Here is an 11,913-nt window from a genome sequence, read left to right as displayed (position 1 = left end):
TGCTTGAAAATACATTTTGCAGGGAAAAAATATAGCAGCCAGACATAATACCATGGAAGAAATTAGAGTTGCAGCGAAAGCCTACTACTTTCACAATGTGAAATTCAAGACAATGTGCGACCAGTTCCGGTTCCGCCTTGATCGTGAATACATGGACAGGGTTGAGGTGACGTATACCGCATTCATGGGTTTAGTGAAGGAGAGAGGAAGAAGATGTACATCGAAGGTGCTATATTCTGAGTTGGACTATGGCAACAAGGAGTATCTAGATGCTGACGATGTCCGGGTGCTGCTCTATCTTATTGAAACCCGGATAGACTGCTGCCAATGCGGAGACCTTTTAAGAACAGTTTACTATACGTGCCTCGACTGCTTTGACAACGTCAAACCTGCACGCAGGGAATCGACCTACAATCTATGCCATTCCTGCTTGCAGGAAGCGGCTTATTCCCACCACCACCGGCCCAACTTCGTAGATAACTACGCTTTGATCCAGAAGAGAAGATTCCGCCGAGCTGACTGGGTACGTCATTTACTGTAGTAGCTAGGGATTCTTTAATCTTTTTTGTCACGCAATTATACATTCGAAGCATCTTATATATGCATGCAGAATACTGATTGTTTTCCATAATATAAGCGTTTCATCGTAATAGTATTGGATCGGAACTGCTAGGAATGAAGAGTTATATGAAGTGTTGAAAAATCCTTGCTGCAGGAAGGAGCAGCAAAGGGCGTGGGAATGGCAGCAGCAGGGGGGCTCATTTCTGGAACAGCAAAAGGAGTTCTTCAAGATGATCCGCTGGACCCTGAGGCCGAAGATCATGAGGGTGCAGAAGTTGAAGCAGGAACAGATCAACCAGGACCAGGAGACGGCGGACATGGGGAAGACTTTGGTGATGCTGGGTATGAAGCCGCGGAGGGGGTGCAGGAAGCTGGTCATGAAGCCATCTCCAAAGTTCTCGACTTCTTTATGGATCTTTTCGGAAATATGTAATTCAGGTAAATAATTGAGGGAGGGATGATGGGTTCAGACGTTATAAAACCAAGATTCCTTTAACCAATCATATATGGGACAAGGATAAATTTAATTTTATAAGTTCGCTAGAGAAATTTTAAAAATAACTAATATGAAAAAAAGATAAATTCGGTCATATAAATTTACTAGAAAAATTCTAAATAACTAATAAAGGGGTACGGATAGTCTCACTAGATATCGAACCTGCAATCTCTAGGTCAAAAGGCGAGATCGTGGGCGTCTGCGATACAACCATCTTTCTAGAATTGATTTGATTTTCAGAAACCACAAACCTCCAAGAGATATATAAACGTTCTGTTAAGATAATTGGAAAGCTTTCTGCATTTATTTCTGGTGAGAATTTGTCTTATTTGTGTATGACCTGTATCATTCAATAAATTAATAGGGTATATTTATAGCTGATGAAGATAGGCGTTGTCGAACCAAAAATTTTCAGCTGACGATTTGTGAATTTCATCATTTGTATCCAATGTTCACTTTGTATTGTTGCGTATGAGATTTTTCTTCAAAATCTACCATATACCCTGTCAGCACCCCATTTCGGTCCATCGGCTCCAGGGGGCAAAATCGTTATTTTTCCAATTTATTACATTTTCTAAAAAAAAAGAGAGAAAAGAAAAAAGGGCCAAATCGGTGAGAACCGATCAGAGCTGGTCTGACCAACAGGATGGATGGGCAGGGTCGGTCAGAGCTGGTCTGACCGATCGTTGCCCACACACAAAATAAAAAAGAAAAGTCAAAGGTCAAACGACCAGTTTGACTTTTCATTTCTTTCCTTCCCGCCCACTTCTTTTCCTTTTCTTCCTCTTTCCTCCTTCCTTTTTCCTTCCTTTCATTTTTGGTCCCTGCAACCGAAAAATCAGGATTTTCGTTTCCGCTTTCGTAAATTTCCAGCGAAAATCTCGCTCGATCTCGGTTTCGTTTCCTTCTTCTTCTCCTTGGCGAAACCGAACGAGGGCCGGGGGGAGCCGAAAGAAAAAACCGAGCTCTCTCTCTCTCTCTCTCTAGGGTGGTCCCGATTCCGGAACTCCGAGCTCGACCTCAAACGGGAACTCCTTCAGCTCGTCCAAGGACACGGCTCCCAGCTCCGAAACTCTCAATCTCCCTGATCCTCTCCCTCAGCTCGCCTCTGATCTCCCTCAGCCCGGGACCCTCAGCTCCTCTGATAACCGCCCCTCGCGAGCCGCCCTCGACCCTCTCCAGGAGCCTCCAGGGAGCCTAGAGTCACCCCGCCAACCGGACGAGCCGCCGGAGCCACCCTGCTCTTTTTCTCAGGTGTTGTCTGCACCAGTGGGGTCTGTCCCGACCCGACTCGCCTCCCCCACAGACCCGATCTCCAGATTTCTTCTTCTCTTCCCGATCTAGCGGCTCAGCTCGGTCCAGTAGCCCAGCCCGTGGCCAGCAGCGGCTCGGCCCACGTCCAGCAGCCCAGCGGCAGCCATCAAGCAGCGGCCCAGCACACTGCAGCGACCCAGTTCGGTCCAGCAGGCCCGTTCGACCCAATCCAGCCTAGTCCACCCCCACCGGATCTCGGCCCATCATGGCCCGGCCCAACTCGTCCAGCATTTTAAATTTTTTTTAATTTTTTTATTTACAGAATCGCCCATCAACTTCTCAAACTAGGTAAATTCTCGACTTAGTGGCATGATTAGGGCTCCATTCCTGAATATTAATGCTTGCTTGATGGATATGATGTGAAATAAGCGGTCTAGGGTTGCGTGGGTGATCGGATTTGTCCCGAACTCGATTTTACGAACTTTCTGTTTTGTCACATTTCAGTCCAGAGGATGTATTTTATTTTTTTAAGATCTGCCCCGAATTTCAAATTTATTTTCAATCTAGCCCCGGTCATTTTATTATTTTCCAATCAGTCCTTGGATTTTTCAGAATTTTTCCAAGAATCCCAAAGAACTTTTCAAATTGTTTCTGTTTAGTCCCGGGACCACTTTTCACCCTTTTCAGACCTGCCCCGAATTTCAAAAATTCTTTTCCATCAAGTCCCAGTTGTTTTACTATTTTCCAATCAGTCCTGGAGTTCCCAGAATTTTTCAAGAATCTCAAGGAACTTTCCAAGTTGTTTCAGTTTAGTCCTAGGGCCATTTTTTGTTTTCAGATTAGTCCAGATTTTCAAATTCATTTCAAATAAGTCCTAGGGCATTTTCAGTAATTTTTAGACAGTCTCCAATTTTTTAAAATTTTCAAATCAGTCCCCTAGTTTTTTTAGAATTTTCAAATCGGTCCCCGAAACTTCATCCGAATTTTCAAATCAATCCCTGCTCTTTTAAAATCGTTCAATTCAGTCCCCTGGACATTTTCTAAAAATATCCGACCCTTTTCTACTTGGATCACCCACCGACAATGTATGTGCCCCATTTAAATATTTTATTTTTTGTAATTATGTACATACAACGTGACCATGTCGGAAATTAGAGCTTATCGGGCGGTCAACTAATGGCTATCTCGATGGCTCGAAATCCGTAGACTAAAGCATTCGGTGAATTTCTAATTAACCTAATATTCTACATATGGGATAATTGGGACGTTAAATTTGGCTAAATTAAATCATTTGACTCTTTTAAATGAATTGTATGAACCGGTTAATAATCTGTAATCGCGTCGACAGTTCAAATACTGTTAGTCACTCCCTTTTTAAATTCACAATTTCAAAAGCATTGAGATGCGTGCTACGTAATCTTGATTTTTCATACACACACATATTTTTCGATTCAAGGGGGATGACTATCGGTTTTTGTCCTGCCGTCACTCTAGTATAGATTTGTGTTTAGAACGGGTTAAAACATGGAAAAACAGATTAATCTCAAACTCGACTTAAATCAAACATGGGCAATAGTCAAATGGAGGGTTAGGTTTTGGGTTTTAGGTGAAAATACTCTTAATCCGTAAAAGCCATATTGTCACGATACAGAATAATTTAAAAATAACCCACACATTCGAGACTTGATTATGGACATCATGTCTGTCGGGTCCGTTAAAATGATGCCGAATGCTACATGCCTTATCCATCATCCCTTTTGTTTGTTTTAAGGTAGGGTTTGTATGCCAAGATACCCCAGTTAATAATTGGTTAACTCATTTAAATTCGACAATAACAAAACCCCATTGTTCGATTATTTGTGCTTATTTGTTATATTTTTGCACATGTTTGTTATGCGGGTCGAGCCCGATCCTTTAGGACACAATTCACATGGGGTCCAACGCCCCAATCATAGATTACGAGATCTACTCCCCTAAACACTGAGTGCGCATCTTAATTTCAGTTTCAGTCTTTTCAAACCACACGATGAGCACGAGTGGAATAATAACCGAGCGCGAACCGATCGGGATTCAGATGTTGTAATTTTTACTTATTTGAAAGGACAATGTAAGGATTTATATTGTACAATTTATTCATGTAAGAATCCCGATCGGAGAGTGGACGGTCGGAGTTTTTTTTCGAATTTACGGTGTCAAAACGTATAAGATGAGCGGAACTTAATTAAGCAGTAATTAAATTAAAATGGCAAGCCTAGACAAGCTAGAGTACCGAAAGGGCGTGTGGGATATAGGCCCACACGTAATAGAACCCCCGAATTCGGAATTTTCGGTTCCGTACAGACCATAGGCCTTATCAATTAGGTGTACCCCGTACCCCTAGACCCGGGCAACTCACCGGCCCTCGACCTTCGGGTCGTAAACAGGTAGTGGCCACTCCTTCTCACGTGCGTCCGTCACGCGTCCCCGGAAAGGTGGACACTCCCAAGTCGCGTTGCATTTAGGCGCGCGCATTGCATGCCCCGACTAGACGAAATTCGGGTGCGCACAGCTTGGCGACTCCACTGGGGTGTCATTCATATGGACGAGTCCTAAGTCAGTCTTCCTTTCGTCTTGGTAAGAGACGCCTTGCTCGGCCTCTTGCTCGTGCCTTGACAAAGTCCGTCAACACACGAGGGTCCCACCGGGTCTCCACAAACAAAGACCGGCACATCTGCCAGAACATCCCCCACTTCAGGCACAACTACTGTAGTCGACCTCACCAACAACATGATCGATCACCTTCGCCGATAAGCTGCTGAGAAAGATGAGGAACTAGTCATCCAACCACAACCTCAGAGGGAGCTCGCTCAGACCCACTGCAAAAATCCAATGCCGCGCTTGCTCAAACTCCGAGTGTGGTGGAAGACTGGTTTAGGGCTTTATTTTACAAAATTTACATTATACTTTGATCGTTTTGAGTCAATGTGAATGGCGGCATTAGTTTTGAAAAACTCACACATCGCATGTATCCTATTCATTTACAGTTTTGCATAACAGCTAACGTCCCACTATGCAAGTGAATGAAGACCTTCTTCACAGGTAGACCAATCACGACTTTCACGGCAAGGCAAGCCGTGACCCGAGGGCCGATCCACCTTCCTTGGCAAAGCTACCTTCTCACTAACCCCGCGCAACCAAGTGTCATCACGTGATCAAGAGCACACGTCTCTTCACGCAACTGAGCACATCCACCAGCACAACCGAGTGCGTCCTTCCGCGTCGTGCGAGCATGCCTCCACCTTACCCATGCACATACCTCCGACGCGCTCGCACGACGCCTACCAGGCTAGTTCGATCCCCTGCGCCCTTACGTTGAAATTGTGAACATAGTTTGCTCCTTCATCGTTCCCCTTTTCCTATTGTAGGAAATAACCGACAAGAAGGCAATCTGAATTCTAAAATCGAGACAGGAAACACTTCTCTGCTACCTCCTCGGACTCCAAACACTGAGGACCGACCTTCCCTCCACGAAAGATCACAGGCGACAGCTCCAACGAACATAGCATGTCCCAGCCCACTCGCCACGGGGCTTCCAGCATGATCACACTGCCGATCGAAGAATGGGCCCAACCCACCCTCCGCTATGGCCACCGACCTGCTACCGAACCAACACACACTTTCCTTCAAATGCTCTTTTACATTTATTCGCATTTCCAAACAAGCTCTTGGTATAAACGACCCATTCAAGGGGCACTTAAACCGTCCCAAAGACGCCCTATTGATTATGTCAGATCTGATCGACTCGCCTGTCCTCTTAGGACCTGGTTCCTCGAGCCTTCCCTAGGACGGCTGCGCATACCAACCCGCAATCGGGGAAAGTACAACTATGCGGTTCCTAGTCACAGTCTAACCGCTCCAGCGTGGCGATGACCGGACTCCCGAAATTGAATGTCCTCCACGCGCGGCACTCCATGGGTTGCGCGCTAGATGAAGGAACTTCCCATGGGTCCACCTTACATTTCTTACCACATATTTCACCGAATAATCACCTAATACATCATCTTCTTTGTCATCCTTCACAGGGGCACGCCGGCTACAAGCAAAGAGCGATACACGGGTTCACACTTCTACGAGAACTCCTATCGGGTCTTTCTCCCTATACTTCGATAGGAAAGAGGCTTGATGCGGAAGTACCCCCTTTATAACGAAGCCGAAGACAAAAACGACTGATTGAGCCACATGCTGTCAACCCAACCATCTCAGTCGATAGCAAGCATGGCCCCCGAAGCAAAGCACGTATGCCGACTTCAAGAGCACCTATCCTCATAGGGGCACCCTCCACGGGAGCGATAAGACACGGTCAAGAACGACGTCCGACGCAGACCATGAAGACCGGGGCATCCGCGTTCAACACTCATGCCGGGGCAACCTCAGTCACCTGCACCCCAGGGCAAATCTTATTCTTCTTCTTAGATGATATGGAAAATCATTTGTAAAGTTTGTAAGGACGAGCAACACGAAGTTCGGCTTCCGAATATCCAAGAGCCAAACCTCCATAAAAGGCCGGCTCTTACGAAATAGGGCAGGGCACACCAAAGCGACCACGCAATGCAAAGTCGAGGAGTTTCCAACAAATACACGAGGGACAAAACAAACCCTAGCTGCAAGAAAAAAAAGAGAGCGAAAAGAAGCGGGAAAAACCCGTCACTGAAGAGAGAGAGAAAATACGTGGGAAAAACCCGCCAATGAACAAAACAAAGCACTGCCGAGATATAAACTTTGGTGCCACCAATTCGAAGAAGAAATCAACAAACCCCGACAAAAAGGGGAGTAGCAGACGCAACTCCTCGACGGATACAGAACACAACGCACTCGGATGTCGAATCCTTCGAACCCTTCGCCCTTGCAAACTCGAGAGACAAAAAAGTCGAGCTCGCTAGGTCGAAAACTCTTTTTGGGGCGGCCTAGGCAAAACTTAGGGCACAAGAGAAGCACAATCGGAAACCCCTTGTGGGCGGCCGTGGCAAAAGGAGAGTTTATTCCCTTTAGGTTGAGAGGTACGGTCCCGAGGCGGGTGACCGTAGCAAAAGAAGAGTAAAATGAGAGATGAGCAAAACAGTCACCCTGAGCCTCCACACACTGCGTGGACTAAGGATCCCTAAGAGAAATGATCAGATTATCTACTCCAACACAATCCCTAATCGACTCCCTAATGCGGCTCAACCGTCCTAGGCGGTTTCTTCCCCAAGCACAGTGCATAAGCAAGCACGCCATTCGAGCACTTCGCAATACCCTACAGGACAAGAAGTCGAAAAAAACGGGGGGTACATCTCGAGACAGGCGTGAACTCGTGTATCCTTTTAGCCTGGGGCAGTGTGTTCCATAAGCTTTCTCTTTTCTCTTTGTCAATCGCATAACTCCAAACGGGTCACAGCCACCCTCCAATCGGCCATCACAAAGCCAAAACCCCAAATATTCCTTTCCGGGAGTCTAGTCAAAACACTTTGGAAATGACTAGACCAAGATCTGACCAAATTTGAACAGAAATCCCAATGCGGGTTACAAACGCAGCTGCCTTACGGTGCCCTGATGAGAAGGTCCTAGGCTGACGGGCACGTCGAACAACCAATAGAGCCACTGGGGCATCATTGAGAACATCTTGATATGCCCATGCACGCCGGCAGAAGCCCCGGGGGGCCTCGTATCGAGGCTTTCGAAAACGAGATCCCATTTGCATCGCCAATACAAAAACTCTTCACGGGTTGCTCGGGCGACTCGAATTTGAAGAGCACGAGTTGCAAAATTCCCTTACGCTTGTGCTTACACATCGCTAGTAACTCACCCGTGACTTACTAATGATAACAGGATCACAAGTACTACAAGCCGCAAGAGATACGGCAGACTCTGATTTTCGACCCCTTGGGATACGTAGGCGCTCCACCCCAGAGCTCGAGTCCCTCATCATACGACCGAGGCATCCCCAGTGAGCTACAATCACCTCTGCGACAAGGCCGGCATCCGGCAGAACAACGAGCAACCATCCAACGGCGTGGCCGACTTCAGGCAGATCAATACCCAACCACCGTTGCAATAGGGCCAAATTCCACCAAGTTGCACGAATTCTTCAATAGCGATGCCGACATTCGGTAGATCAGCGCCTTTGGGACAGCATCAGCCCTGCACACTCAACGCACACCGCCATCCACACGACTAATGGAGAGTCACGCTCACCTTTAAGGGTGAACCACCCACAGTTCTCACTCTTCACCAAGACAAGATGGGTCACGGTCCCAAGCGCCGAGTCAATCCACAGCAGCGCTACCTTGCGGCAGTATTTACAAGCAAAGGGGGCATCCCTGGTGAACACAACAACCGATCCATCCCCGCCAAGCAGGCGATGCGGTACATACGTTTATCCAACTCCCTCCCATGAATCCAAAACCAGAGAGAACAAGTGGCTATGGGGAAAGACGCCAGGACGGTCGCCGAGATCAGACGGGTGCTTCTTATAGTCTTTGGCTGCATGCTCTATCCGAGCACACAACCAAAGAGGGGCATCCTCAGCGAGGCAGCCGCCTCAGCGTGAGACTGGTCATCGACAAATCAAGGACCTCAGGGCTACGCACGACACTGTCATCAAACAAGCACCTCGGTCACACGACGATTCGCAAGCCATAATCACCACTGCATCACCCTAGCGTGATCTTGGCTTAGTGTCAAGCGAACTGTCCTTTCAGCACCAAGCGCTATTCCTTAACACTGATCTTTGCTCCTGCATTCCATGCACTTCACTACCACCATCTCGCACTACATTGGCTCATAAACCCGTGTCTTTACTTTTTTCGCACCGCAGGGGCCCATAAACCTGTGTCATTACTTTTCCTGCACCGCACGGGCCCATAAACCCGTGTTTTTATTTCTCATGCATCTCACGGGCCCATAAACCTATGTCTTATTTTCTCGCATCGCACGGGCCCATAAACCCGTGTCTTTACTTTTCCCTGCACCGCACGGGCCCATAAACCCGTGTCTTTACTTTTCCCTGCATCGCACGGGCCCATAAACCCATGTCTTTACTTTCCCCTGCACCGCACGGGCCCATAAACCTGTATCTTATTTTCTCGCACCGCACGGGCCTATAAACTCGTATCTTTACTTTTCCTGCACTGCACGGGCCCATAAACCCGTGTCTTTAATTTTCATGCATCGCACGGGCCCATAAACTCGTATCTTTACTTTTCCTACACCGCACGGGCCCATAAACCCGTGTCTTTAATTTTCATGCATCGCACGGGCCCATAAACCTGTGTCTTATTTTCTCGCACCGCACAGGCCTATAAACCCGTTTCTTTACTTTTCATGCATCGTACGGGCCCATAAACCCCGTGTCTTTACTTTTCCTGCACCGCACGAGCCCATAAACTCGTGTCTTTACCTTTCACGCATCACACGAGCTCATAAACCCGTGTCTTTACTTTTCCTGCACTCCACGGGCCCATAAACCCGTGTTTTTACTTTTCCCGCACCGCACGTGCCCATAAACCCGTGTCCTCACTTTCCTTACACCATACGGGCCCATAAACCCGTGCCTTTACTTTCCATAAACCCGCGACTTATTGCTTTGAATCTGATTCCCCTCCTCTTATTCACTGATTCCGACATCTGTTCAATAGATTTAGGTACATATACTTAATTTCTTCCCACGCATCCAAAGCTGAGGAACTAGCGGCCATCGGAAGAGAGGTTGAAGCAGTCGCCGGAACCAAAAAGGGTTGCTTCTCATAATCTTTGGCTACATCCTCTAATCGAGCATGCAACCAAAGAAGGGCAAGCTGTTAGCACCCCCATTTCGGTCCATCGGCTCTAGGGGCAAAATCGTCATTTTTCCAATTTATTACCTTTTTCAAAAAAAAAAGAGAGAAAAGAAAAAAGGGCCAAGTCGGTCAGAACCGGTTAGAGCCAGTCTGACCAACAGGACGGATGGGCAGGGTCGATCAGAGCTGGTCTGACCGACTGTTGCCCACACACCAAAAAAAAAAAGTCAAAGGTCAAACGACCAGTTTGACTTTTCATTTCTTTCCTTCCCGCCCACTTCTTTTCCTTTTCTTCCGCTTTCCTCCTTCCTTTTTCCTTCCTTTCATTTTTGGTCCCTACAACCGAAAAATCGGGATTTTCGTTTCCGCTTTCGTAAATTTTCGGCGAAAATCTCGCCCGATCTTGGTTCCGTTTCCTTCTTCTTCTTTCTGGCGAAACCGAACGAGGGGCGGGGGGAGCCGAAAGAAAAAACCGAGCTCTTTCTCTCTCTCTCTCTCGGGTGGTCCCGGTTCCGGAACTCCAAGCTCGACCTCAAACGGGAACTCCTTCAGCTCGTCTAAGGACACGGCTCCCAGCTCCGAAACTCTCAATCTCCCTGATCCTCTCCCTCAGCCCGGGACCCTCAGCTCCTCTGATAATCGCCCCTCGCGAGCCGCCCTCGACCCTCTCCAGGAGCCTCTAGGGAGCCCAGAGTCACCCCGCCAACCGGACGAGCCGCCGGAGCCACCCTGCTATTTCTCTCAGGGGTTGTCTGCACCAGTCGGGTCTCTCCCGACCCGACTCGCCTCCCCCACAGACTCGATCTCCAGATTCCTTCTTCTCTTCCCGATCCAGCGGCTCAGCTGGGTCCAGCAGCCCAGAAGCCCAGCCCGTGGCCAGCAGTGGCTCGGCCCACGTCTAGCAGCCCAGCGGCAGCCATCAAGCAGCGGCCCAACCCACTGCAGCACCCAGTTCGGTCCAGCAGGCCCGTTCGGCCCAATCCAGCCTAGTCCACCCCCACCGGATCTCGGCCCATCACAGTCCGGCCCAGCTCGTCCAGCATTTTAATTTTTATTTTATTTTTTTATTTACAGAATCGCCCTCAATTTCCCAAACTAGGTAAATTCTCGACTTAGTGGCATGATTAGAGCTCCATTCCTGAATATTAATGCTTGCTTGATGGATATGATGTGAAATAAGCGGTCTGGGGTTGCGTGGGTGATCGGATTTGTCCCGAACACGATTTTATGAACTTTCTGTTTTGTCACATTTTAGTGCAGAGGACGTATTTTATTTTTTTAAGATCTGCCCCAATTTCAAAATTATTTTCAATCTAGCCCCGGTCATTTTATTATTTTCCAATCAGTCCTTGGATTTTTCAGAATTTTTCCAAGAATCCCAAAGAACTTTTCAAATTGTTTCAGTTTAGTCCCGGGACCACTTTTCACCCTTTTCAGACTTGCCCCGAATTTCAAAAATTCTTTTCAATCAAGTCCCAGTTGTTTTACTATTTTCCAATCAATCCTGGAGTTCCTAGAATTTTTCAAGAATCTCAAGGAACTTTCCAAGTTGTTTCAGTTTAGTCCTAGGGCCATTTTTTGTTTCAGATTAGTCCAGATTTTCAAATTCATTTCAAATAAGTCCTAGGGCATTTTCAGTAATTTTTAGACAGTCTCCAATTTTTTAAAATTTTCAAATTAGTCCCCTAGTTTTTTTAGAATTTTCAAATCGGTCCCCGAAACTTCATCCGAATTTTCAAATCAATCCCTGCTCTTTTAAAATCGTTCAATTCAGTCCCCTGGACATTTTCTAAAAATATCCGACCCTTT

General features: G+C 47.1%; 1 protein-coding gene across 1 annotated transcript; it reads left to right on the top strand.

The window, feature by feature from the left end:
- LOC116187273 lies at nt 1-1,442 on the top strand. Its single transcript, XM_031515924.1, has 2 exons — nt 1-523; nt 716-1,442. The coding sequence occupies exons 1-2, from the start codon at nt 53-55 to the stop codon at nt 992-994; spliced, it is 750 nt and encodes a 249-aa protein (XP_031371784.1). The 5' UTR covers nt 1-52; the 3' UTR covers nt 995-1,442.
- Nucleotides 1,443-11,913: the final 10,471 nt, after the last annotated feature.

The sequence above is a fragment of the Punica granatum genome, chromosome 8 (assembly GCF_007655135.1).
Source record: "Punica granatum isolate Tunisia-2019 chromosome 8, ASM765513v2, whole genome shotgun sequence".
Taxonomy (NCBI): domain Eukaryota; kingdom Viridiplantae; phylum Streptophyta; class Magnoliopsida; order Myrtales; family Lythraceae; genus Punica; species Punica granatum.
This window is presented reverse-complemented; position numbering and strand designations above follow the sequence as displayed.

What these genes read in the sequence shown, in the direction of transcription:
- LOC116187273 (XM_031515924.1), top strand. Translation starts at nt 53, where the DNA reads ATGGAAGAAATTAGAGTTGCAGCGAAAGCCTACTACTTTCACAATGTG. An exon ending in GATTCCGCCGAGCTGACTGG is followed by an intron (nt 524 to 715) that starts GTACGTCATTTA and finishes TCCTTGCTGCAG; the next exon opens with GAAGGAGCAGCAAAGGGCGT.